The 26,857-nt window shown below is 40.3% G+C and overlaps 2 protein-coding genes across 6 annotated transcripts in view; one reads left to right on the top strand and one right to left on the bottom strand.

Moving 5' to 3' along the window:
- The window catches only part of fancl (FA complementation group L), a 32,254-nt gene extending 28,277 nt beyond the window's left edge, over positions 1 to 3,977 (top strand). Inside the window, exons 11-14 of one of the 2 annotated variants that reach the window (XM_086180415.1) lie at positions 147 to 228; positions 1,689 to 1,805; positions 2,965 to 3,036; positions 3,414 to 3,977. In XM_086180415.1, coding sequence (XP_086036541.1) covers positions 147 to 228; positions 1,689 to 1,805; positions 2,965 to 3,036; positions 3,414 to 3,449 — 307 coding nt within the window. In that variant the 3' untranslated portion in view covers positions 3,450 to 3,977. Of the gene's footprint in view, positions 1 to 146; positions 229 to 1,688; positions 1,806 to 2,964; positions 3,037 to 3,413 lie in introns of those variants that run through there. The other variant, XR_015109412.1, reaches the window with a different exon arrangement.
- vrk2 (VRK serine/threonine kinase 2) lies at positions 2,347 to 26,516 on the bottom strand. 4 transcript variants are annotated; one of them, XM_086180412.1, is made up of 15 exons: positions 26,313 to 26,516; positions 24,693 to 24,816; positions 24,170 to 24,309; positions 23,641 to 23,696; positions 22,059 to 22,128; positions 21,317 to 21,404; positions 20,885 to 20,993; positions 20,700 to 20,792; positions 19,403 to 19,535; positions 12,511 to 12,631; positions 11,352 to 11,410; positions 8,592 to 8,770; positions 5,308 to 5,445; positions 4,094 to 4,261; positions 2,347 to 3,897 (listed from the first exon to the last, which is right to left on the bottom strand). In XM_086180412.1, exons 3-15 carry the CDS (start codon positions 24,297 to 24,299, stop codon positions 3,571 to 3,573), a joined length of 1,671 nt encoding a protein of 556 aa, XP_086036538.1. In that variant the 5' UTR covers positions 24,300 to 24,309; positions 24,693 to 24,816; positions 26,313 to 26,516; the 3' UTR covers positions 2,347 to 3,570. The 4 variants fall into 4 exon arrangements, 3 of the variants coding, with proteins under 3 accessions (XP_086036538.1, XP_086036539.1, XP_086036540.1); XM_086180414.1 differs by having other exon boundaries at positions 3,748 to 4,261; XR_015109411.1 differs by lacking the exon at positions 2,347 to 3,897 and having other exon boundaries at positions 5,308 to 5,465.
- Between the last annotated feature and the right edge of the window lie 341 nt (positions 26,517 to 26,857).

Here is a 26,857-nt window from a genome sequence, read left to right as displayed (position 1 = left end):
AAATGTCACTGCGGGTTTTAACATCTACGTCCCTGCATGAAACGTCACAGGAAATCCTGTTGAATGCAGAAATACTCCTGTCTTTGCAGATTCATTTGCATGTAGTTAATTAGTGTGTGAAGGAGCTGTCTGTGGTCTGCTGGCAGGAACCCGGACTCCAGTGTCTTGCACAACCTCCAGGATGTTTTCGAGATCGCATTTCCATCACCTGCCACCCACAAAAAATCTGTATGTCACACAATTGCCCCCATTCCATTCAAACCTGTCTACTGCTATCACCATTACCTTAAGAAGCTGCATCTGTGTTTACATCCAGGCGCCTGTGTGTGTGTGTATCAGTTTGTAGTTATAAGCTGGTGAGCATATCCTATTCTCCATTTTTCTGTCTAATTTTTATTCCACTTGGTGGGCACAAATTCTTCTTTAATTGGGTTGTTTACAGATACGGCCATTAGAATAACAAAGATAGCAGAATTCTCTCTGCTATCAAATCACTTTAATCACACAAAACCATTTATCCTTTATTTGGTAACACTTGTTCTCTCCCCCTGCAGTTGGGTTGAAAGGGCATTGTTTATCCACTGTTGCCGCGGTGATTAATGTTTCAGCTTCATTAACATTCAGAGGAGTGCAAAAAAGTTGAGTTGACCAGATGTTGATTTCTTTTTTTACCTGCCATCCCCTCTCTTAATGGATAGCTGCAGACAAACAGGAGCTTCTCATTACGCTAAAATGCAAACGAGAGCACAGGAGGTGTGTGTTGATTGTGAGATGAGAGATAATGAAAGCTCAGGGTGATGTAAGCACTGAGGTTGAAGATAGGAAGTAGAGAAGCACCGCCCACCCCGTCTAAAAGATCAGAATCTTGGCCAAGTATGGTTAATTTTTTCATGGATTGGATTCGGATAATTTAACGTAAAGCTAAATTGCTGTACATTACCTCACAGGCTCCATTGTAGGCTACTCCTTCGTCATTGCCTCAGCTGTAAAAATGAAGTTTCACCCTGGCCTCTGCAGAATGACTCATCACAACTTGATCCATTGGTCTGACAACATGTGATCGTTAGAAGAGCTGGACAGCTAGATTATTTATCCAAGTTAGGTACCGGCGAACAAGAAGTAGCCATCCTAGCCATGGCATACTGCACCGTGACTGTTTTTGTCTGTAAAATAGATTATAAATTGTTCTGAGTATCATGCTGCCTGGGCTAAATGACAGATGTCACTATTGGAGTTTGATCCATTTGGCCCAGAGACCTCGGATGCACACCAGCAGCTGAACACAATTTTAAATGAATGATCAGGTCTTCCTTATTTACAGATGCACCTGTTATCGCCCATAAATCAGTCTCAGCCGATACTCGTCTTGCGTGTGATGGAAGGTTAAATGCATTACAGTTATATTTTTTGAGAATGATTTTTTTATCTACGATGTCAAATGGGAAATAAAGTGTTATCGGCACGAAAATAGCATGTTTACAATAGCACTGAAGGAGAGAGCGCTGCAGGCATGACTGGACGCATCCTCCATCATGTAAGGTTTTGGGGATCCAGTAGACCTAAATTAACTTATTAAAAAGTAGTTTGACACTGTCATCTTTTAAACACAGTAAAAGAACATAATGACTAAAGAATGCTGAATATTGTATTGTGTTTGTGTGTGTGTGTATATATATATATATATATAGAGCTTCAGTGTGGAGTGTGGGATTTGTTACTCCTATCGTCTTGAAGCTGCAATCCCTGACCAAGTGTGTAACGAACCTCGCTGTGGTCAGCCCTTCCACCAGGCCTGCCTATATGAGGTATGACCATGCACAAACACAGATGTTTGTTTGATTTTTTTAAACAAGACAGCATCTTTTTTTTTTTCAGACATATCTACCCACTATAACACTCCGTCACTCCACTGTAAACTTTCATTGCCATTTTCAAGAGCTGGAGGGATGATTGCAGTTTCCAACTTAGTTTGGCACAGGGATACGATTTACATAGTTGTGAACCAGCTTCCGCCAGCATCGCTTTTTTTCCTCATTAGCATCTTCTGTGTCCTCATCAAGTCAGCTGTCACCTCCATGATGGTCAACCGGCCCCCTCAGTGATCAGCTGGTATATAACAATTGCACCGGAGTTTACCAAAGTAAATGGTCTCAGCAAGTAGAGCAAAATCAGAGCATAGCATTTTCTTCTAGCTTGTTTAGAGATGGAAAAATAAGTGTGACAGAAGAAAAGAGAAAAAAAGCAGGAGCAAATTAAATTCCGAAGGTGCAACTTCATCCATTACAACGTGAAAACCTCTGTGGAATGTAACAGTAACACTTTTATTAAATATATTTGATATCTATGAAAAAAATCCACCCCCCAAATAATCTCTGAATCTGTGAATCACCTTTAGATACAAAGTCTGGCTCCAGAACACTTGGAAGTGTCTCATAAAACTTCCATCTCCCGGAGGTACACACTTTCATTCCACTGTTACTCGCCGTCATCAACCATGACAGCTGCTTCACGTTCTGGATTCACTGAGTTTAACCGGGATAAACGGATTAAAATGCTACCATAGAAAGCAAACTGGATGTGATGATCTGAATAGAGGAGGACAAGCTTGTACCATAATTGTACTCCAATTATTTTCAGTTTGGCAGATTTCTTAATGCATGGAACACCATTGCTTCAGAGCAAACAACCCCCCCGTCCTCTGCGGCGATGACTTGATTTCTAAATTTATTTTTGGTGTTGCTTCATATTGAGAGATATCTCTGGAAAATGTGGCAAGATGTTTAAAAATTTTAAGGGTTTTTAATGTAAAACTAGAATCATTTCCTGAATGTAGCTTTATTAGTGTGCAGCAGTGAATACACATTGAAACAAGCACTGTTATCACTTGACACTGACACGTCAACACCAAGGTAACATTGAAGGGATTTGATTAAGTAGTCTTTTCTGTTGGCCCTTTTCTTTCAGTGGCTGCGTGTACTGCCCGCCAGTAGGCAGAGTTTCAACATGGTTTTTGGAGAGTGTCCTTACTGCAGCAAGGTATGCTCGCTCCTCACCATCTGACTGACAGCTGCCTCCGAGCTGCTTCATAAAGGCCGTCACTGCAGTCAATAGATATTCAGCATACTTAATTAATAGAACTCAATACCTCACATGGCCTTCTCTTCTCTGAAAGGCTGCTGAGTTTTACTACATTCTGTCACTTTTAAAAGGATGCAGTAACAGTATGTGATACTGAATGCCTGTGAATGAAACATGTCATTGAAAGATGGATTTATTTGTCCAGATGGTTTTCAGTGTATGTGATAGTTCAAGCGATCACACTCTTAATTTTTTTTTTGTAATTCAAGGAATCCTTCATATCACATTTTAACTATCAAGAACCTTCATTAAGCAGAACTCTCCTTCTATTTCAGCCCATTACTGTGAAAATGGCAGCTCAGAAGTCCTGAGAAGTGGCTATGTTTGCCCACTCCACTTGAGGAAACAGCTTTAAAAAGACATCTGTTACATCTTGATAAAGAAATTGAAGAGGACCTAAAATTCATGCTGATAAACTTTGAGTCTCCACAATTAAATCAAGAAAACTACAGTACCCAGTAAAAGGAAGACAGCCACAAAGACAAACCAGCACACCTCTGTGGAACCCACCAGACCAGATCCTTCCCCAGAGCTGCCTCTGTGTTTTAGCTCACAGTCCAACCATCCTTGCTGGTTGCTGCCCCTGAGCCTCACAGGCTCTTCTTCCCAGAACTCCCAGTAGTCTCTTTGTGCTGGGCCTCTTAGATCACATTCTGTGAAATCAAGTTTTCTGCTTCGGAGCCGACGGTTGACTTCCTGTTTCACGGAGGATGTGGTGTGCTCCTTTGTGCTCTTGGACGTCCTTTTCGAAAGTATTTTCTGTTAAAGAGGGTAATTTAAGCATTTGCTCTTGTTGAACTTTAAAAATATATACTTAAAATATATTAAAGACTGATTTCCAATGCAATACTTTTGTATATCTTTGGAAACTATTCTTGTAAAGTGGGTCAAACCAAGACAGAAAGCTGTAGGTGTAGACTGGGTCTGGCTGCTCTACAGTCTGTTCCTCTCACACCTGTTCGGTCTTATTTCTGGGTCCTATCGGAGGGCCTCTGAGGTAACATGCAGCAATGGATTTGGGTCTGGACATTGCTTCCTCCTCCTCTTTATCTTCATCTCCACTGTCATCTTTGTACGTCACAGGTTCAGTCCTTGGCCTCAGCGACCTTCTGGTTCCCTCTTCCTTCAACAGGCAAACAGGAAAAGAAAAAAAAGTTGATTGTGTGATTTAATCACCAGGCCTCACTGAATCACATGTTCTGAACATGAGATCAGACTATTAAAAAAAAATAGATGCCCATCAGGCGACTTTGTAGGGAAGTTTCATTCTTCCAACTTGGAGTAAATCAGAATATCACTTTCCAGCTGTCATGTATCAGCAGTCAATTATAGCAGCAGCAAAAATGATTGATTTGGAGGTGCATTAAAGCAGATTTGTAACAATCTAAGTTAAGTGAGTGAGTGTTAAAAAAAACTGTTAGCTAAAAATATCTTGTCAATGAGGTTTTTCAGAATACTTTGGCCTGTTGATGCTTTATGACACCTGGATTACTTTAGACAAGCAGTATGGAGTATGAAAATTTCCCACTTGTCACTTCAACTGTTTTAAGAGTGAAAAATAACTGCAACAACTTAGTGAGAAGATTAAGAGTTTTCTGATGCTACAAAAGTGCTCTGTCATATGAAAAATGCTCGAGGGATGAGACAGTAGCAGAGTTGTCAAGAAAGAATAAGCTCATTCTCATCAGACATGTTTTATTTACTACACTTAAGAGCTCCCCTCAATTCCTATGGACACCTCCATGATCTCCAATGTGTGTGCGAAGCTTCTATTATTTTATTTGGGGAGGAGGGGGTTTGCCCTGAGAACGGCACATGGAAAACAAAAATGTTGCCACAGTTTTGGGATCGTGGACAATGTCCCCAGCAACGACTGACATGAAGCTGCTGTGCCAAGATGAAATGGTGTCAGATTTAATCTGCACATTCATTGGGACTGACATTAAAATAAGAGGTCAAATTCATTCTTTACCAGTGAGAAGGTCGAACTCCATCATGACTCATACATTTTAAGGTCAGAGATCTCTGTGGAAGCACAAGTCAAACTGGAAGAACGAAAGAACAGCTTTCGTGCAGTATAACACAGTTATGATGCCATAAATTAATAACGGCGCGGGGGGGGGGGGGGCAAACAGACTGGACAGTGAATGATGATGATCATAACCCTACCTGTGACTGGGGTTTAGAGACAGGTGGTCCTCTTATATAGCGAGCTTGTACTGGTTTAGGCTTCAGCTCTTCCTCATCATCATCATAATTATCATCATCCATCTCTGGGGCAGCTGACCTGGAGCCTCGTGCTGCTTTCTACTGACGGAAAAAGATAGCTGTGGAAAATCGACATTGTCTATATGCACTGAAGTTATAAAGCTGTTTGTGCCAATGTCAGCCATTTAAACTGGGAGGGAAAATAAGACTGGTGAGAAAAGAAGGAAAGAACACTCAGTAAGTGTTGATAGATTCCACGAGTCTCCTGAAATCTAGTGAAGGGATGAGTTATTTTAAGATGAATTATGATGCAGATGTGGACGATTCTGCATGAATTCAGTGACAGAACCGGCTCCATTAGCAGCCTACTAACATTTACCGTCTGTCCTCTGGTGAAGCATAAAGTTGTAAATTATGGGACCCAAAAGGTGTTTAAGTGGGGTGCCAGGTGCATGTTAGGCAACATACTAAGCTAAGATTATGGGAGATAAAGCACAGGGAAGCACAGCAGCAGCAGGGTGTTTTCCTCTTATTTATTTCGTTTTTTTAATAAAGATCCATGCTCAAACATGCTGGCCATTCTCATTCCCAGCCTAGCTCAAAACTGGGGGGGTATTGCATACACTGCAAAAGGGAGCTGTTTATCAGCCACATGTTGAAATTCTGATGTTTTAAAGTACTGTGTGAATTAAAAAAGCTATTTACATATTTATCTAGTTGGACTCAAGACCCATCACGACATCAAAACGTTGACAGCTGAGTCATAATCGAAATGTGAAGCCAGTGAAAATTCCCTCCTCAATTTAATGATGGTGGTGGGCACTGGTCTCCGATCTCTCATAGGTGTTCATTCAGGTGGAGATGTGATGACTATATTACACGGCTTACATCGTGTCATCTAACCATTCAGTGACCCCCCCCCCCCCCCTTACACATGAAAACACCTGCATTCATTATGTTACAGGTTTTTCCTTAACTGTGTCTATATGTAACTATACTTTGAGGACACTTCCCTCAAACTAAACCCTTGAGAGAACTTTAATCATTTATACAAATAATAAGATAGGGACAACATGTGGCGAGTGATTTGGAGAAGACTGAATGGCCTTCATCTCTGCTGACATTTACTCTCCTCACTACACTGCCAGTTAAATGGCCACTTCTGCTTAACTAGGGATCAAACTGGCCAGCACTTTTCCATGGAAATTAAATGGCACGAGGAGGAGTGGAGATCAGGAGCATAATTGGAGACACCCTGTGTTGCGTAAAGTGTGTGTCATCAACTTCTCCAAATTGGGCCATTGAGAGGGCGCTCGTTGGGCCCGAAGGGGTCAAGAAGTGATTCTGGTGAATTTGAGGAGAATCCTCTCGCTTTAGACCAGCACACCTTCTGCAGATACACTTCCCCCCACTGCCATCCCTCAGGTTAAAGAGGCTTTACAGGAATCAACTTAAGTCTTTGTAACAATCACTTACTTAATGCAAATATTTTATTATTGTATCACATTCTGTGCTATAGTTCACACGATAGACTTCATATGACCTCATGAATGGGAAAAACTGATCAAGAAGAAGAGCAGAGAAGTGAGAGTTACATGGATGTGGAACTTCATCGGAAGTAATAATTTGTATCGGCTACCCTCGGCAATCATTTGAGGCTCTTTGAAAACAGGATTTATGGGACTCTAAGGCAAAGTCTGTTTCTGCTTCATTAGCCACTAAACCATGATTTAAAGCAGACCTGGGCATTTTATGGTCCGTGGGCGACATCGGGCCCTTGGGGCATCCCTGTCCGGCCCACAGTATGTCAGTCATGAACACAAAATTATATTTAGTATTTATGCTGTGCATGCAATACAACTGTGTTGCTTTTATTTTGAAAAGCCTGGCGTTTTTATTATTTGTGTATGGACGTGTGTATCTGCGTCTGTCAGCCTGCACAGTGACTGGTAATGCTAGGCAGCTACCCCTGCCCCCCTAAAAATGTTGGCTCACATTATAAAAAGAAAAGTTGATTCTGAATGCTGCGTTTTCAACAAGACATGGACTGCTAAATATTTCTTAAAAAGAAGTCAAAGGTAACGCTGGGCTCTTAGTGGTCCACAAGTCGCTTGCTTTTTGTATGAAGTTGATGATTTGCTTGTCTTTAACATATTGCAAAACAGCTTTTTCATATTGGTGAAGATTAACAAGTTAAAAATAGAAAAAAAACTGTGATGTTATGACTTTTTGTTTAAAATTGTTTTTTTTTTTACTTTTATAGGATTATTTTCCTCTTTGACTTACACCACAATTCATAAATTTTCCAAAATATTTACAGATTCTTATAGTTTTGATTATCAATCGCAGCTAATCAAAATACATAATTTACTGCTTTCTCACAATGGGAGAAAATTAATATTGAGCAGAATGAAGTTCAAGTTATTGTTGGTTCGGCCCTCCAACACAGTTCAGATTTTTCATATGGCCCCCTGCAGAAATGAATTGCCCAGCCCTGATTCACAGGGTTAAATGTGTATTCTGTTCTGCTTTAAGTCTCCACATAATTTTTCAGACCAGGAAATGAATGAGGTTGAAAATTCTGTGTTAAAAATAACCCTTCAGCAGAATGCAGATTGACGAGTTTTTACACATGGAGGTATAGTGGTGGTGGGCTTCGTAACTGAACTGTGACTTTTAGTTCAGAGCATAGCAGAAAATTTTACTAATGGGTCATGAGCAAAAAACAAAACAATGGGACACGAGCTAAATTTAGGGTACCCACCACAAAACGATCGAACGCCACAATGTTGCACTTCTATTTTTTCTTTTTGAAACTTTGAGCTTCAAAAATGCTCTGGGAAAATATATTCCACTGCTAAAGTTATTTGATTCAGAAACCCCTGTTCATATGATCAATGTACTTAAAACAGTAACTCTGCCATGACCCAACACAATGCGCGCCGACATAGGTTTCACTTACACCCTCGATCAGACACTCGCTATCGATATGCATTGATTTCTTCTTCAATTAGTACAAATTTATTCCTTCATCAAGTTTGTGACAGATAAAAGAATCATTTTGAGTAAAATATTGTACAAACAGGAAGTGATGGTTTGTTCATGTCCTCATTCAGTCAGTGAAAACCACCTTGTTTTTGGAATTAACCAAATACTTAATTCTCAAACAATGAAAAACCAAAAGTCTCAGATCATAAATTGCTGATTCAAGTAAAATATTCCTCAAAACCTTGCTATTTTCTCACCTTGCCCCGTTTGGGAGGCACAAGCACCTTGGAGGTTGACTCCCTTCCAGGTCCTGGAGGCATGGAGAAGTCGAGTGTTCTCTGGCCTCCGCTGGCCAATATGTCCTTCATTTGCAGGTAGTCTGGCCGCTGTTGGTGCCCCAGAGATTTCACATAAAGGAGAAATGTGGCCACCTCATCTAAAGATAGCAGCGTGAAGGTAAAACGATAAGTCCAACAATCAAGGGTCAGGTCAGAACTATTGAGCCATGAGAGGGAAATTGGTCATCTGCTGTGAATAGAGTTTCTTCAATAACTGTGAATTAAAGTAATTTGTCACCCAAAAAGTGTTTTTTGCCTTTTAGGGGCCCACTAATAAGTGTACTGACCGCATAAGATGGCTTTTTTCACTCATATATCTCTTATTTGTGTCTCCAGAACACAAAGCAATAGCAACTGACAACTAACAACAGCAAAACTGTCTGTTAATGTCTGTTTACAAACCCTCAAGCACATCATCCAGTAGAATTCATATCTTCTTATCCACGAATACTTATTTTTTACACAAATAGATAATCTGCAGATAGTTACATTAATGCAAAAAACAAACTGTACAACTAAGAGTTCAGTGCAACTGTGACCTAATACCAAACCAGACTGTCTGCAGTTCAAATCCAATTACTCAGCATATGACTGGGTAAAGACAACACGAATTGAAATTTTTCGGAGGCAGTGTCCTGTTGTTAGCTATCAGTCACCATTAGGTACAAGCCAAATATATGTGGCTGGTACTTTCTCCATTCTGGATTCACAAAGAGTAGTACAGGGTCAATAGATGGGAAGCATGTCTTCATAAGTATCTCTTTAATATTTTAGAATGGGACCAGATTCAGTTCTGGTGCATCCTCAGTCTCAAAGCATTTCTGTGAGTCATTAAGCAGCAAAGTTGAGGAGCAACTGGAGGTATCATGATCCACATTATTCATGCATCACAGGATAGATTAGGCATGCACACGCTTATAGATATGCATTGTGTGCATCATGCACAGCCTGCCATGATGCATCACACACTGGCCAGATATGTGTGTATGAGACACACTGCGTTAAAAGTTGTATCTCTGTCTCTCTCTCTCTCTCTCTTACACACACACATACACACACACACGCACACTTATTTGAAGTATACCCTGTCTCTTATCTGTGGCGGGCAGCTGGGCTTTGTCAGTAGAGGAGCAGTCAGTCTTAACCATACATAACACACTTGGCCTTCTCACAGGTGTGACCTCTCCTTATAAGGAGGAGGGATAAAACATGACAAACTTTGAAAGGCATGTCAATGGGACTACTATTTAATTGTACACTTATTCAACACCTCATGGTAATGAATAGTGTGAGCATTTGATCGTCATTTACTCATGAATCTTGTTTAGAATTACTGTTTAAAAAATGGGAAAAGTGGTATTTATTTTGTGAACATTATTTTTCAAATGTTGTTAGCTACAGATCTGATTTTCAGCAGTAATCCAGAATCAAATGTAAAAATCTGGGCATGATGATGCTCACTTCTGGATTGGCCCAGTAAAATATACATGCTGAGAACACAGGGGTGCTTGATGCTTGTCTACTCTAAGGCTGTCAAAGCACAACCTCATGTCTAACAATTAAAATAACACAATTACTTGTTAATTTATTTCATACAAAATCAGTGTATGGAATTATTTACAGTGATACCTTTTTTTAAACTATCCTGACAAAGTTAAATTGGTCGCACATCTGCAATCCGTCCATTGCTGCTGTGGAGTTTTGTGACAAGCAGTCAGGGTTAATTATCATACATACATGTAAGATATTTATATGTAAATAATTGTTCTTGGGATTTGACGTGGGGTGGGGTGGGGCAAATGAAAACAGCTAGAAATAATAGACAAATCTATGTGAATTCCATCCATCCATCCATCTTACTGCTTGTCCTGTTAAGGGTCACGGGGGGGGGCTGGAGCCTATCCCAGCAGCCTTCAGGCAAGAGGTGGGAGTCACCCTGGACGGGTCACCAGTCCATTGCAGGGCCAACACACATAGACAGCCAACCATTCCCTCTTTTGCTCTCATACACGCTCTCGTAGTCATACCTACGGTCAATTTAGAGTATGAATTAACTTAGTCCCCATTTGCATGTCTTTAGACAGTGAGAGGAAGCCGGAGTACCTGGAGAGAACCCACGCAGGCACAGGGAGAACATGCAAACTCACCACAGAAAGACCCCTTGCCAGAACCCAGAAGCCCCGAGACCCTGAACCTTCTTGCTGTTAGGCGACAGTGCTAACCACTGCACCACCGTGCCATCTATGTGAATTAATGATGATAAAGGAAGATTTATAACTATTTTGTACATGAAAGTTGTGCACTAAGACCTTCCTCAATTACTTCCTAATTTTTTTTAATGCTGGGTTTTGATAGTTCGTTAAAAATTGCATTCACAGCAGTGAATAGAGCTCTCAATGGGCGTGAAAATTACAAACTCACCCGACCCGGCCGACAGGTCTTGAAGCCCTAACCCTACACATCAACATGAATTATCAGCCTGAACCTGGCCTATGGGGACAGGCAACCATGAGGAAGAGGTCAGAGCACTGGGAAAGAAGGAAGGGGGAGAACATGCTAACACCACACAGAAAGGCCCCTTCTAACCATCCAATTCAAACCTAGAACTTTCTTGCTGTGAGCTGACAATGCTGAATGCCCACAACCTATGAGGTAGAGGCCCCGAGGCATGAGGCTTACCTGTGTTAGCTCCACACACCGACAGCTGCTGGACTGACTCCGGCAGCTTATCCAACAGTCTGAGAGAGGAGAAAGACAATACAGACCACAAGGAGTGAGGATGGTGGTTCATATAGGCTTATAAATGGAGAAATAAGGCATGATTGATGAATAAATGGATCTGGTTTTGTTTGTTTTTTTTGATGAAACAGCAGAGTATGAGAGAGCCTAATTGTACTTAGGAATTCCATTGAAAGTTGGGTGTTATAAAAGTAATACACACATTGCAATTTGGCACATGTAGGTAATGCCTGCATGGTTCACTCACTCACTCAGTCACTCACTCACTCATAAAACTATTTAAAGATGATTGTGTGCTCCAGCAGCCTCTTTTGCTTTGTGGAAGTCACACTACAACTTCCGGGGTGCTTGACGGAAAACTTATGGATCACACAATTCCATTCCAGGCCTGCTTTGCATGATGGACATGCAATTTCTGCAAGCACAGCATGAACTACTACATAAAATGAAGGGGTCTAGGCAAGGCACAACTATACACAATTACTTTGAAAAATGAGCAAAGACATGGTACCAATTTACACTGTCAATGAAGAGGAGGGGTTCGAAAGGATCAGGTCACTGTGTGTGACAGTTTCACCATTTTACCCCATTCTTTTTCCTGGTTAAGCATGGTAATTTGCAGCCAGCTCCAGGCATTTCCAGTCTCGGACGCCTATACAACAAGCGGTTTCAATTCAGCTATCAACAATATACATTAAGAAATGAAAGCATGTGGCCTCCGCCAGTAATTTCCATTAATTTAATCTCAGACCTGTTCAAGTGGCTCTCTTTGACTCTCGAATACTTTCATTGTCCTCCATGCTGCTTTTACTACAGCTAACAAAGATTATACAGTATCAATACTGTGAAATGTAGCACTGTAATCCAATAATTTCCGCAAGGGATTAATAAAGGATTTCTGAATCTGATTCCGATGAATGCACAAATTGACAGGATCAGTTTGTCAGTGAATGCAAAGTTGCAAGACATGCCACTACACACCGGAAAGCACCTGAAATTTGAATTCAGTGTTACGTCCAGAAGAGAACTGAAGTTTAATTCAACACACCTTCTGAAAACAGGTGAACAACATCAGAACTGCAGAAAAAGGACTGTTTACCTGGCTTTGGCCTCCAGCACCTGAGCTGGGTTCTTCAGAACACTGTCCCAAGGAAGAGAGCCACACAACCAGTGAAGAAGACAGAAACCTAAAATCTGGAGGTCGCCACGTCTTGATGGTGCTACGTAAAAACAGATACATGGGGATTTAACAACATGATTGTCATAAGACATCTACATTTGCTTGCTAACAATATTCATGCTCACTTTTTTAAATCTATACTACCAGTCAGAAGCTTGAACACACCTTCTCATTCAATGTTTTCTTTATTTTTACTACTTTCTACATTGTAGATACATACAGAACACATCAAATATATGAAGCAAGAAACATGGAATGATGTAGCAAAATAAATCATTAAACAACTGTAAATATGTTTCATATTTTAGATTCCTCAAAGTTGTCACCATTTGCTTTGTTGACAGTGCTGCACACCCTTGGCTTTCTCTCAATGAGGGTTATGATGTAGCCAGCTGAAATGGTTTTCACTTCAAAGGTTTGCCTTGTCAGGGTTCATTTTTTTTAAATTTCTTCCCTTCTTAATGGGGTTGGGATCATCAGTTGCGCTGTGCAGAAATCAGGTTGGTACACAGCTGACAGCCCTGTTTGACAACTATTAGAATTCCTATTGTGCCAAGAACTGATCAGCTAAGTAAAAAGAAACCACAGTCCATCATTACTTTAAGAACTAAATGTCAGTCGGTCCAGAAAATTGCAAAATCTTTGAATGTATCCCCAAGTGCATTCACAAAAACCATCAGGTACTATGACGAAACTGGCTCACACGAGGACCGCCCCAGGAAAGGAAGGCTAGAGTTTCCTCTGCTGCTGAGGATAAGTTCATCTGAGTCTCCAGCCTCAGATATCACAAGTTAACAGCGCCTCAGATTAGAGCCCAGATAAATATCACATAGCGTTCTAGCAGCAGACACATCTCTACTAGGGCTGGGTATTGTGGCCAATTTCCTAAATTGATTCGATTTCAATTCATAAGGTTCTGAATTGATTGATCACGATTCGATTTGATTAAATTCGATTCAATCCAGTGCTCTTAAATAATGAAAATGGCTCAACTGTGTTACAACATACAAGTGGAACAGAGCTCAATGATCTCAGAGATGTGCTCAGTTAAATAAAAGCCAGAAGAGAGATATAATCCCTCCAATGAATCCTGGGTTGGCCCCAAGGAATCATCCCAGTTGGACATGCCTGGAAATCCTCCCAAGGGAGGCAACGCAGACCAGGCTCCTACTCCTTTGGTATAGAGACTGAATGGCCCTTTGAAAGGGGCCATCCACCCCATACTCTCAGAGTACCCCCCCCCCCCCCCCCCCCACAGGATACCCCTGGGAACACGGCCATAAGCCTTCTCCAAATCCACAAAGCACATGTGGGCTGATTGGGCAAACTCCCATGCCCCCTCAAGCACCATAGTGAGGGTAAAGAGCTGATCCATGGTTCCACGGTCAGGACACCTGGAGCAACTCCAGCAAAGGAGACAGTACAGCCCCTCTCAAGGACTCGGGTTCCAGAACCACAGCTATGTGCCGAGGTGAGACCAACTACATCTAGCCGGTAACACTCAACCTCTTCCACCAACACTCAATCTCTTCGCATGTATCCATTTTGGGCAAAACTCAGCAGGGCCCCATGGGTGAAAGCCTGGCCACTGCATTGCAAGACCCTACCAGGGGCAAAATGTCCCAGACAGCATAGCTCCTAGGGTCCTTAGGGCACTCAAACTCCTCCACAATGATAAGGTGAAAGTTCCAGTTGGACAGCAATAAGGAAAAGTGACCAATTCTAAAGCAGAAAAACGAGCATTCAATGCTGTTTCTGTGGCGAAAACAGACTGAACCATGACTAGAAACTGGGGTACACGCCAACTGTCATTTTTGTGTCTCATTACTATACATCTTTAACTAAACAGCATGCTAGTATAGATGTTTTGGGTGCAACATAAATATGAAGCAAACATGGTAATAGCTGCAACTGATGAGACTTATCACTCTGATTCTCAAGTACTTGGTTATCAATAACTGTCATTGTTCCCATTTTAACTTCATGAATGATGGCATTAAATGAAAAGTCATAAGATCACAAAGCCACACCCCCAACACACACTACTCTGTTAAATATGACTGTATTGATTCAAAATAGAAGTTTGTATATATGCAATGTAACTCTGCTTTCTGTAGATTTTTTCCAAAACCCCTGACCTTAACACTTCATGTTCAACAAAACTATACTAAAAATAGACAAAGTACCAGTGAGGGTGTTTGCATATTACTGAGTGTGTGACTTAATGGGTCCACATTAACATGTGAGGTTCATCAATATTTGTAGTCTAAGTCCATCCAGTGGGGTCGAGGCCCAGGGAGTTTTAGCAGCTCAATACTGTAACACCCGCCACACGTCTTTGGAGAAATTACCTATTGACTGACTCCACCAGAGGCAAGAAATCTCCTCTCTGAGCCACGGCTGGCATTGATCCTTCCCCAGTCAACAGTCTGATATGAAGAGGAAGCATGGTCGCTACCACACGGCAAGACTGCAAAGAATGGGATGGCAGTAATCTGGCTGCAATTTTTTACAAGAGTTTAAGTGTGTATAGTTTATATAAATCTGGTCTAAATCATAGCTGTGTTGCATTTTCAAAGTGGGAGCAGAATTTCAGGATTTAGGGACACACCAAAAAGTAAAGAGTAGAAGCCAGGTAAATCACTACACTGAAATATATCATTTGTGTCTGCATAAAATACTCTGGCCTTCACTGGCAATACCAAACTGGCTGGACCCAGCAGTGAACCATCAACAAAAATAATGAGACTAAGAAGTATTTTAAGAATAGTCTGTTTACTAAAAGTGTATAAGCTTGGCCTTGAAAGGGTCTAATGTTAGCTGACAGTCTTCTGTGTTACCATCAGAAATCGTTGGGTAGCTCCCAACTTGTGAGCCTGTGGAATTTTTTTTGGTCATTTATGTCACCAGCCAAATTGAAATTTGAAACTATTCACAATAATATGGACAACAGTTCTCCTCTCCCACTATCCATCCATGAGCAACTGCTTATCCAAAGTAAGGATAAAGAAGTAGTAGCTCTAGAAGAGAACACCCTTCTCCTTCTGTTGCCACATCTACCAGCTCTGACAAGAGGAGCCTGAGGCATTACCAGGCCAACATTGACATATGATCAAATGGACTATCTGGTCCTCAGTCTGACCTATGGCCCCATGTGGCCACATTCTTTCAGTAATGTGTATGTAAATGTACCTGAGGCCACATTCAAAGCATACTGTCATTTTTACTCCATTCACAGCAGTGCTTCATGTGTGTGATAATAAGAAAATGTGTGAATCCTCATGTTCTTTTGTTGATATTCCTTATTTGCATGTTATTTATTGAAGGTAAATTCTTAATGAGTACCTGTGAGAGTATCAGTCACAAAAAAGAACATCCCTAATTTTGAGTGGATTTTTGAATGCATGTTGGGTGTCAAAACCAGACAACCACATAAGGTACCTGGCGCAAAAACTTTGGATGCAGTTCCTTGTTTATTCCATGGTGTCAGTCATAGAGGAACACAACTGACATTTGCATCTGAAATGATTGAAACCGGGCTGCACAGTGGTGCAGTGGTTAGCTTTACTGTTGCTTCACAGCAAGAAGGTTGAGAGTTCAAGCCCCGGTTTGAGCCCGGGGCTTTTTTGTGTAGAGTTTGCATGTTCTCCTTGTTCCTGTGTGGGTACTCTGGCTTCCTCCCACAGTCTAAAGACATGCAAGTTAGGTTAATCTGCAACCCTAAATTTACCTCAGGTGTGCGTGTGAGTGTGAATGGTTGTTCGTCTATATGTGTTTGAGCCCCAGCTCGAGCATGGGATCTTTCTATGTGGAGTTTGCATGTTCTCCCTGTGCCTGCGTGGGTTCTCTCGGGTACTCCGACTTCCTCCTACAGTCCAAAGACATGCATATGGGGACTAGGTTAATTGAATACTCTAAATTGACAGTAGGTATGACTGTGAGTGTGAATGGTTGTCTATATATGTTGGCCCTGTGATGGACTGGTGACCTGTCCAAGGTGTATCCCGCAAAGGCAGCTGGGATAGGCTCCAGCCCCCAACCCCCCCCCCCACACACACAACCCTTAACAGGATAAGCGGCAGAAAATGGATGGATGGATGGATGAATAACACTTAACACAATGTCCACTTGAACTGTGTGCAGTGTAGGCCATGCCAACTGCAGAAGATACAAAACACAAATATTGAGCTGATAATTCATGAGGGACACCAGCTTTTAAAATAAAGGATTCAACATTCATTGAGGGCAAAGTGTGGGCCAAAAAAATATGTTCAAATTGGAGATGATTAAATCATCAAACTTGGCGGGACAAAAATATCACATTCCAGTAGGATGTGTTCTGTTACACAGACCCCTAAAAAGCCTCTTCACACAGTGATAAACACTGCCACGACAAAGACCAATAATGTCTTATTTCATTTCAGTGAACCTTTAACTGAGTGTTAACCATATGACAGCACAAATTATCAAACTGTTGGGCCTTGCGAATGTTAAATATGCATTTAGTTTGCATTACAGTGTAGATTCCTGTTGTAAATAATTACATAGCACTGCATCGAGACTAATACCTGGTTGAAGAGGAATAAAATGAAAAATGGATGTGATATTGACACGAGGAAAAAAGTGCTTTAACACAAGAATATAATTATAGAATAACAATTAAAAGGCTCAACAGCTAAATTAAGTCTTGCTGCCCTCTGCATGTGTTCTGGGAATGTTATTGCAGCACATAATGGTGTTTTGTGTCTGGGTCTCTGTATTCAATGTTGAATTATTTAGTTCTTGTGAAAGAACATTTTTACATGTATGTACAATGAATACACATGAATAAACTCTCAAAGGGAGAATGGAAATGCATGAAAATCATACACATGAAAAACACATGAATACAGACTACCCAGATCTATATGCATGCACGGACACGCACACACCTTACAAGCTTTAGTGCAGGAATGATGGTGTCGTTAATTATCTCCTATTGTTAGTCTGATTCCCTAAAGCATGTTCTAGTGTCTCCTTGCTTCTCAGTCTTGTCATTTGGATACAGTCTTCTGTCCACTGGCCGCCCACTGAATGGTGATAATTACACCATTTAGCTCTGGAATAAAAGGCCTACTACTCGCAATGCATTCGGCAAACTTCACCATGGAAACTTGTCAACATCTTTGCATGGATTGATATCATCAAGTCAGGGAGGGCAGATAAGGGTGTTGTCCTCTGTAATAATCGCTTATTTTTTCTCCTACTACATGTAAGCATTTATTAAAGAAGACAACCTCCAGAAAACAACAATTACATTCAGAATATGAAGGAGACAGCTTTCCACATAGCTGTGTCAATGTTATACATACGTAAAGCATAAATTGTCTCAGTCAGGCTCTCAGGGAAAATGTGTGTCTAATCATATCACATAGTGGAAAGATGGCTTCTCCTGTGTAACTTCATGTAGATTAGTGTGTACCAATCTTTTCCTGTCCTTTCCCTCCCTCTCTTTCAAAATTCTATTAAAATTGACATGATTTTCATTTGATAGTTTTTGCTGACAGGACATTTTGGGGCCCTCTTTTATTTATTGATCATGTTGATAGAAGCACTGCCAGGGAGATTAGTCAGTCTGAACAATGCTAATGCACAATATTGAACTGGTGGGTGGTGGAGTTGGCCGGTGTAGGGGTTATCTGTGGCGTGGGCCATGCTCTACCCAAACATCAAAGCTATTAATTAATGGGGGATGAATACATGATGCAGGTTATGACTCCAGCTAATTAGGAGATTGTTAAACAGAGACGGTGTCTGGGAATTCAGCAGGGTGCGTGGATGGAGAATCGATGGTCAATGAAGAGAGGGGGCATGTAAGCAATTTGCCAGTTAATGTGTTCCCAATATCAGCCGAGGGAAGTGGTGGGTGACGGGCAGAGAGAGTGTTTTACATCTATTGACCAAGACCACAAATTCAAAGGACACAGCTTAGAGCAGGGTTAAAAGTAAAGCCAGTCAGTCAGTTACTAAATAACATTAACACCTGTACATGAAACTACTCCTGGTTTTGTCCTGGTTGATTGGTTGTTTTGGATGTCATTAAATCAGCTACATGTTCATAAAACTGCTAATTGGAAAATGTGTAGAAAAAGAATATACTATTTGAAAACCAATTATTGTGTTTAAAGCTCTGATTTAAAACCAACAAGGTTGTTCCTGAACTTAAAATTGCAATTTAATGCATAACGAATTGCAACCTGATACAGATAATATGAGCTGTCCAAACACTCAAGAGCAGCTACTAAATGGACCTTAGGGTGTTTTCTCAACAACTGCTTTACAGTTGTTTTTTTTTTCTATTTATTAGAATAACTGTGAAGATTCCAGGATTCCAGAAATTTAGGTCAGGTATTTGCATCTACTGTTTATTGAAATAAATTTTATTAAACCTTAATGTATGCAGCATATAGGCAACTGTAAACTACTTACTTAAAAATATACAGTAACTATTTACTACTAATGAACTGAAACTTGTGACAAAATATTTAGATGTCTACCCAAGGCAGAGTAAAATCTTCTCTTTTTGGAGGCATTTACCCTAACTCTGTTTCTGTCATCAACAGCTAACATTGCCAACCTGAGTTTGAATGAGTCTAATTAAGGCTTTGAGTCCTATTTAAATATTGTTTTCCTTTGTGGACATGGCAGGCCAACACAAGGTGGTCCAGTTCTGGCCCTAACGCCGTATTGTGCCCATGTGTGCATTCCACTGTTGTTCTATCAGGATATATTTTATACTAAATTGTTTTCTCTTATCCAGTGAAAAGCTTACCTACTCCTTTGTGAGCATCAAGACTGGTGTACTCGATGGTTCCATTGTGGGCTTTCTTGGGGTTTTCTTTGTACTCTTTGTGGACTCCATCAGGACAATACCTGTAGGACAGCCCATAGTCCGCTAGGTAGACCTACAGTATACAAGTAAATGGATCACTGAATACAAATTACAATACAAAGGAGTCTGAGTGACAGCAAACTGGGCTTGGGTGGTATGACAGTATTTCAGCATACCAAGGTATTAAAAAAATCCAGACAATATCATTTGATACTATCAATTACCGTACACAAAACTCCTTTTCTATGAAACTGATGTATTATCGTTTTTAATAGACACTGCCAGAGGGCAGATATGTGCTGCATGATCTACTGGTGTGACAGTCACGCAGGTAGCTCAGCGGACAAATATGGCAAGGGGCATTATTGGCTCAAGGAATACAGTGAAAGGGACAGCTCATAAAGAAAAAAATGTGACTACCCCTGTCTTGGATTATTTTGGCTTTAGTCCAGATGATTAAGGTGAGCCAGCCACAACAGAGGAAGTTGTGTGTGCAATTTGTCTTAAAAATGTTCTAGCTAAAGAGAGAAGAGACATTTCCACCTTAATCTAATTATGGCGCAATAAGTTTACTTCCAAACACGCAGCAGAAAATCCCACCGAAAGGGTGTCAGACATGGCATGTTCTGTCTGTCCAGTATTTTAAACCTGTTCAGATTTTGTTGATGTGTTCATTGTCCCACAGTTTCCATGTTTCTATTATGGTAACATGGTATGAAAAAACAGATACCACTCAAACCTACTGTATAGTATTTGAATATTACTCAGCTAATTATTGTACTGATTCAGCAGATACCACGTTTTTCAGCACTTAGCTGCTCTTCAGTTCATATGATAGCTTCAGTTATGTACCATAACTCTTTTGTATGAATCTTTCTTATTGGCCATACTGACTCACAACAGCTCTATATGCAACATGATTTAAAAAAATATAAATATATCCATTATAATGTTTATGTGCACTATACATTTAATATTAAATTCATCATATTTTTGCAGAATTTCCATTTGTTTATATAGTGATTACCTAATGAATCTTCCTCTTCCACTGTAATTCTGCTGTGTGAATCAGATTATCATCTCAAATTTTTTAGACCAATTTAACTGATAGTATTTGATTGATGATGGTCAGGATTGACATTACAGTCTGGGATCAATGTTTGTGTCTGCATAGTTCTCAAAAATGTCTTGGATCAGAACTTTCAGGATAACTCGAGGTTATCTACAGTGGACTAACCTGCTGAGGGTCTCTGTAACCAAGCATGAGGTTTGCAGCTTTGATGTCTGCATGAACATACTCATTCTCATGAATATACTCCAGGACATTCAGCTGGCCAAAAAGAAAACAATTTGTAAAATGTACTTTGCATCAACAATCAACAAACATAAAGAGTCTGCCTTTTATCATGAAAATGCTCGTACAAGCATGTGACCAAGCTGGAGCACGGTAGCCTTCTTAAGTCGACCTCCATTGCAATCACAGACCTTCTGAATGTCACTGCCCAGTCGGTCCATAGCCATGAAACGATATCTGAGTGGGACAGGAGGTCAAAATCATGCAAAGCCAAAGTGATTCCTACACTTGGCGTAATAACGCTCTAGCCCCATGATGACAGCTAGTAACTGTAACCTGACACGTTGGTCGAAGTTGCCTACAATGTCAACTAAAAGCATAAATACAGTATTAAAATTCTTACTTGTTGCCATTTACAAGCCAATGATATAATAACCAAAAGCTCCAGGCATAGCAACATCCTCATTCGTATCTTAACACCAATTTCTTAAGACAAGTAGCAGAAAGAGTGACATGTCAGCAAAGAAAGAGACTTGATCTGATCTGACTATGTACAATACCCTTGGTCATTATATTCAGCCACCCCAGATCCCCAGTAGGTTGGGATGCCCAGGAAGTCCATGTTCTTGCTTGTTGTCCATTTCTTTACTGGAACAAAAATAGATTAGTGATTAAAAAAAAAATGCTTGTAAATGCGGTATTTTCATTATTACAATCCAGAAGTCTCAACCCTGCTTGTAAGAATTATAATTCTTAGACACTGAGAATGCAGAAAACCCTGATATCACTTAGCTGTACTGAAAATAAATAAGTGATGGAAAAGGCTGTCATTTTCTTGCTCCCATTTCAGGACCCTTAAAAAAAGTCAACTTTTTGTCCTTGTGAGTGTAATCAATCTTAAAGCACACAGAGAGAGAGAGAGAGTTCAAGCACACAACAGCAAACTCACACAAACACAGAGGTCCCAGACAAAGCATGGCAGTGGGTCTGGCTCTGGGCTTGATGGCTGCTGGCCTGACTGGCACTCAACCAGGCTGGCAGGTGGTCAGGGGCTCAGCAGAAGCCCGGGAATCATTACGTGTGAGTGGTTCCTCTCTCTTGTTCTTCTCCAAACGAAGGCGTTGGAGTGCTCACACAAGCGCATAGAGGGGCTAACTGCCACTGAGGTGCATGTTTGCTTTGGCTTATTATTAATTACAGTGCAGCAGGCAGCAAAGCCTCTGTGTCTGTGGCCACTTCATCAGTCAAATACACTTGTGCTCCAGTGAGCTGCCTCAACTCTAGATGGGTGGTGCTACTCACTGCTCTCTGGTTTGGCAGCTCTCTGGTAGAACTTGAGCTCTGAGAACAGGGGGCCATTCTCCTGGTACTCCTGCACATAAAGATCAGTATAAAGCATTACATTTCCATTAGTGTGAAGTACAAGAAGTCAAACAAAAAATAAAAATGTCTGTGCCTAAGTCACAAACTGAAGTTATGACAGAGGTTAGTGTACTAACTGGTTGATTTCAATATAATCGTTTTAATTGCTGAGAACTCTGCACTTTTCGTACCAACCAGACAGCATCATTTAGAAGGCAACATGTGGAGTACTGTGTCCATGTCTTGGGTGTTGGTGAATGGGTGCGTAAATTGTAAAAATTATTAGTAAAATGGTAGCAATAGCTGTAAGATGCATTTCAAGTGATTGAATTATACATACATACACATGTCTCCCAATTTTCATAGAGAAGCTAGAATACAACAACCAAAAGGTTTTGCATTATATGACATTTGTAGATTAAATAGAACAGAGTGTAAATTGGTGAGATTTTAGAACAACCAAGAAAAGTGCCAATGGAAGAGTTTAGAGTAAAACACATACACACACACACACACGTGCATATATATATATATATATATATATACACATACTGCAGATTAGATCAAAGTTGCTGAAAACTAAGCTCATTACTTTTATCCATCCATTTTCTGCCACTTATCCTGTTAAAGGTCTCGGGGGGCTGGAGCCTATCCCACCAGCAACAGGTCACCAGTCCATCACAGGGCCAACACATATAGACAAACAACCATTCACACTCACAGCCACTCCTACTGTCAATTTAGTGTATTCAATTAGCCTAGTCCAAATTTGCATGTTTTTGGACTGTGAGAGGAAGCCAGAGTACCTGGAGAGAACCCACACAGGCACAGGGAGAACATGCAGACTCCACAAAGAAAGATCCCATGCCCGAGCCGGGACTCGAACCCAGAACCTTCTTGCTGTGAGGCAGCAGTGCTTAACCACTGCACCACCGTGCCACCTGCTCATTACGTTTAGTGCAATAAAATCTTCACTAGTAAAAATCATTTCCCAAACCATCTGTTCCACAAACCAATAATAATTCTACCTGCTTTGTCTGCCATATTCTGTTAAGTTTACACAGCAACAATATGATCATTAAGCTATCAATTGTTATGTTATAAACATGCTAAAATACTGTCTAACACTGACACAGGAGAGTGTGTTCAGTGAGGTCAAGATTCTATCTGACCAACAGAGGAGCTGTCTTTCTGAAGAAAAAGCAAACCAGTTGCTTCCTCCAGTCCTTTATCAAAGCTCAGTCGCACTGTAGTAAACTTTTTTTTTTAATCTTTGAATTAATTGAATGGCTTTATGTGCAAAAATGCTGTGTAAGAGCTGAAAATAACACAGCTCAATGTGTCCTGTTATGTGTAACAAATCTGTTCTTGTTAAAATGGAATTTAAAAAAAAAATTGTATTGAGAACCAGTATCAGTATCCATTTTTTAATGATACCAAGCTCTAATTGCAATAGATAAAGAAACCATTAATGTGTCCCATCATAACAGTAGGTGTGTGTGTGGGTCACACATGTACTCACCACTTTTATCACAAAATCAGCGTCTGCTGCAACAGGCCTGTTCACGTCCTGAGAGGCTTATTGATGACATGAGACAGTCAGGAAGAATTAGATAAATACACTTGTCACGCATTATATTGTGTCAAAACTTCAGAGTGAATACAGTTATAAATAATATATTTTCATATATAATATATGTCATATGAAATATAAATGATCCAGAACAAAAAAGATATTGCACAAAAAGCCATTGATGTGGTTGCAATTGTTGGATTGTGTTTTATGGAAGTAAAGCAAATGGGTGAGGAACCCTACACAGTACGTGTCAAATTTGAAATTGCTGATGCAAAATGATCCCCCTAAACACCTTTTAAGACCATGAAAAAAATAGCTCAGTCAGAGCTGAAATCAAATGGCATCTGCCTTCTGACACAGAAAGAAATGCTAGCAGTTTACATAGTATATGTATGCACTTATATATGAAGAAATGGAATATATTTTGTTTGCATGTGTGCTTAGATGTGTTATCAGATGATCTGTGCATCATTACCGAGAAAGATCAGTCCAAAGCCACCTTGAGCAATCATTTTCCCAAGCCTCCATTTCTTTTTCTCAGTGTCGGTCAGTATGAAACCCTCAGGGAGTGGTTTGGGCAATGCTCTCTTGCGAGGTGGTGCCATTAAAATATGTCTGAATATATTACAAGAATACAGTGAAAAACAATGCCAAGAAAAATCTGAAAAAAAAACATGTACAACCCTTTACAGGGGCTGTGTCACAAAATGTCTTCATTCAGTTCAATAGACTCACAATTCAAACAGTTCCCATAATTTGTATAATTTTCTTATATTCTTTATATCACATCAATGCTCTCATAACTAACTAACTAATACTGATTCTTTTTACTAACTTTATAGATTTCACATTTCAGTTTTCTTACAGGGCTGTCAAATAATTTTTCATATTTGCATATATATATTTTAGTACATAAAATAAAGGGATGTACATTTGAAAGTATCAATTCAATACATAATGTAAAGTCTATCTTGTAAGTTCTCACAAGACTTTGTTACCTTAGCACACTGTAAAACTGCAGGTGCTCTTGAGAAATTAGAGCTCTGTTCTTCTGCCACTGGGGTGCCAGGTGGTGATGGTGATCCACCTTTGAATGGGATTGCCAGCCAATCACCAATAAACCTCATAAAAGAAACCACACAGAAGAGTGACACAGCAGTCAAGTGTGCATGAGAAAAACAAGCAGAAAAAGTTCTGATGTGCTAGTAATTATGGCAGAGGCTGACAGTTCAGAATCAGGCTGGAGAGAGAGAGCGATTTGCCCTACAGACTATCAATAAAGTCCCATTTGGAAGTACTTCAGGGATTAATCAGTCCTGGTCCTCTTTTTTGGACAGATGGTAGAAATATTATTAATATTCAAATTACACAATACTTTAAATATATATACCACAGGGCTGCACAGTGGTGCAGTGGTTAGCACTGTGGCCTCACAGCAAGAAGGTTCCGGGTTCGAGTCCCGGCTCGGGCACGGGATCTTTCTGTGTGGAGTTTGCATGTTCTCCCCGTGTCTGCGTGGGTTCTCTCCGGGTACTCCGGCTTCCTCCCACAGTCCAAAGACATGCAATTGGGGACTAGGCTGATTGAATACTCTAAATTGACCGTAGGTATGAATGTGAGTGTGAATGGTTGTTCGTCTCTCTATGTTGGCCCTGCGATCGACTGGCGACCTGTCCAGGGTGTACCCTGCCTCTCGCCCGTTGACGCTGGGATAGGCTCCAGCCCCCCCACGACCCTTAATGTGTAGGAATAAGCGGAAGATGACGATGGATGGATATATACCACATCAAATTTTTGAACATATCTGAAGACATTTAAATATTTTATAATATCAGACAGAATATTCTAATATTATTTTTACAGCCCTATTCCTGTCCATTGTTTGTAGCATTTCCTATTATTTCAGATATTTGAGAATTTATTATATTACATAGTTGACATCATCTGATAATGCAGGATTTTTTATCATTATTATTGTTAAAAAAAACACACACACACACACCTATAGGAGGGCACTCAACCCATTTCGTCGACTCAAATGGGCACCTGTTTTGTTTCAATGCAATATTAACTGACTTACAAACAGCCAGTGAAGGCACCACGTTATAAATTAAGAAATGTAAAAAAACTAAATAAAAAAGAATCAAAAGGAAGCTATTAGGCTTACACAGAATCGCAAAAAATAAGTTAAAAAAGAAAAACAACCCTAATGTGATAGGAATTTTTCGAGCAAACGACATGCTTTGCACTAGGTTTTACATGACAATAAATGAGCATAGCCAAATTGCTCTCCTGTGTTATTATACACTTTACTATTAAGGAAGTTGACACAGCAGCACATACAATAACCAGTACTGTTATGAGGTTAGTCTTCGCCCGTGTTAAAAGTAGTAACAGAAGTAGCGTTTACATACGCTAGCTAGCCAGCAACATGAGTGTTGTTTATATATATGTTTATACTTCATCATGGATAGGACGACAAATACCTGAGTCAATTGAATACAATGACGATAACTGGAGATTACATACGTCAACGACTACGATGGGTCGAAAACTTTCTGCTAACAGTCAAGCTAACCTTTACTTAGCTAGCCGAGAATGCTAAAATATGCACCAACCTCGGAACAGACTTCACGCCAGACGTCTTCAGTTTGTGTTTAAATGCGTATTATTAGGTTATCGACAATAACACCTTAACGCAAATGCTTTGTAGAAACATATAGACTTGTTTCATCCGTTATTTGTCAGTAGGAGGGGGCATTATTGAGACAAAAATTAACCCCATCTTGGAAGTTGTCCCTCCCGCTACAGGACGCAGCCAATCGCGAGACAAAAAGCGCTTCTCAACAGCCAATAGAGAAGCAGAAGACAAAGCAAAATGTAAATTAACACACGTATTGCGCATGCTCCCCAGCAGAGGAACTGCATCACAAATTATTTTTCATTCCCTATATTTCTTAAAATCCAGAGTTAAAAAAGAAATGACGCATTCTCACAAACTAATCAATTAAACAGATACAACTACCAACTAAATATTAAGTGAGGATCAAAAAGGGTGGATGTTGCTCATTTTGAATGTTTAGGTGAACCAAATAGAAAACAAAGATGGAACTTGTAAGAAAAGTATATGGTTATTTGTTTCTTCCTTCAGAATTTCATTAAA

This window comes from Aulostomus chinensis, chromosome 16, assembly GCF_037954235.1.
Source record: "Aulostomus chinensis isolate RoL2024-O1b breed Wild chromosome 16, RoL_Achi_v1.0, whole genome shotgun sequence".
Lineage (NCBI taxonomy): Eukaryota > Metazoa > Chordata > Actinopteri > Syngnathiformes > Aulostomidae > Aulostomus > Aulostomus chinensis.
Note: the sequence above shows the minus strand (reverse complement) of the source record. Positions and strands in the feature narration are given on the sequence as shown.

Excerpts from the sequence above, each read along its gene's own strand:
- vrk2 (XM_086180412.1), bottom strand. The coding sequence starts at position 24,299 with ATGGCACCACCTCGCAAGAGAGCATTGCCCAAACCACTCCCTGAGGGT. Across the intron at positions 20,793-20,884 it reads TCCAGCTTGGTCACATGCTT|CTGAATGTCCTGGAGTATAT; the intron begins GTACGAGCATTT and ends CTTTTTGGCCAG. Across the intron at positions 12,632-19,402 it reads TGATGCTCACAAAGGAGTAG|CACCATCAAGACGTGGCGAC; the intron begins GTAAGCTTTTCA and ends GTTTTTACGTAG.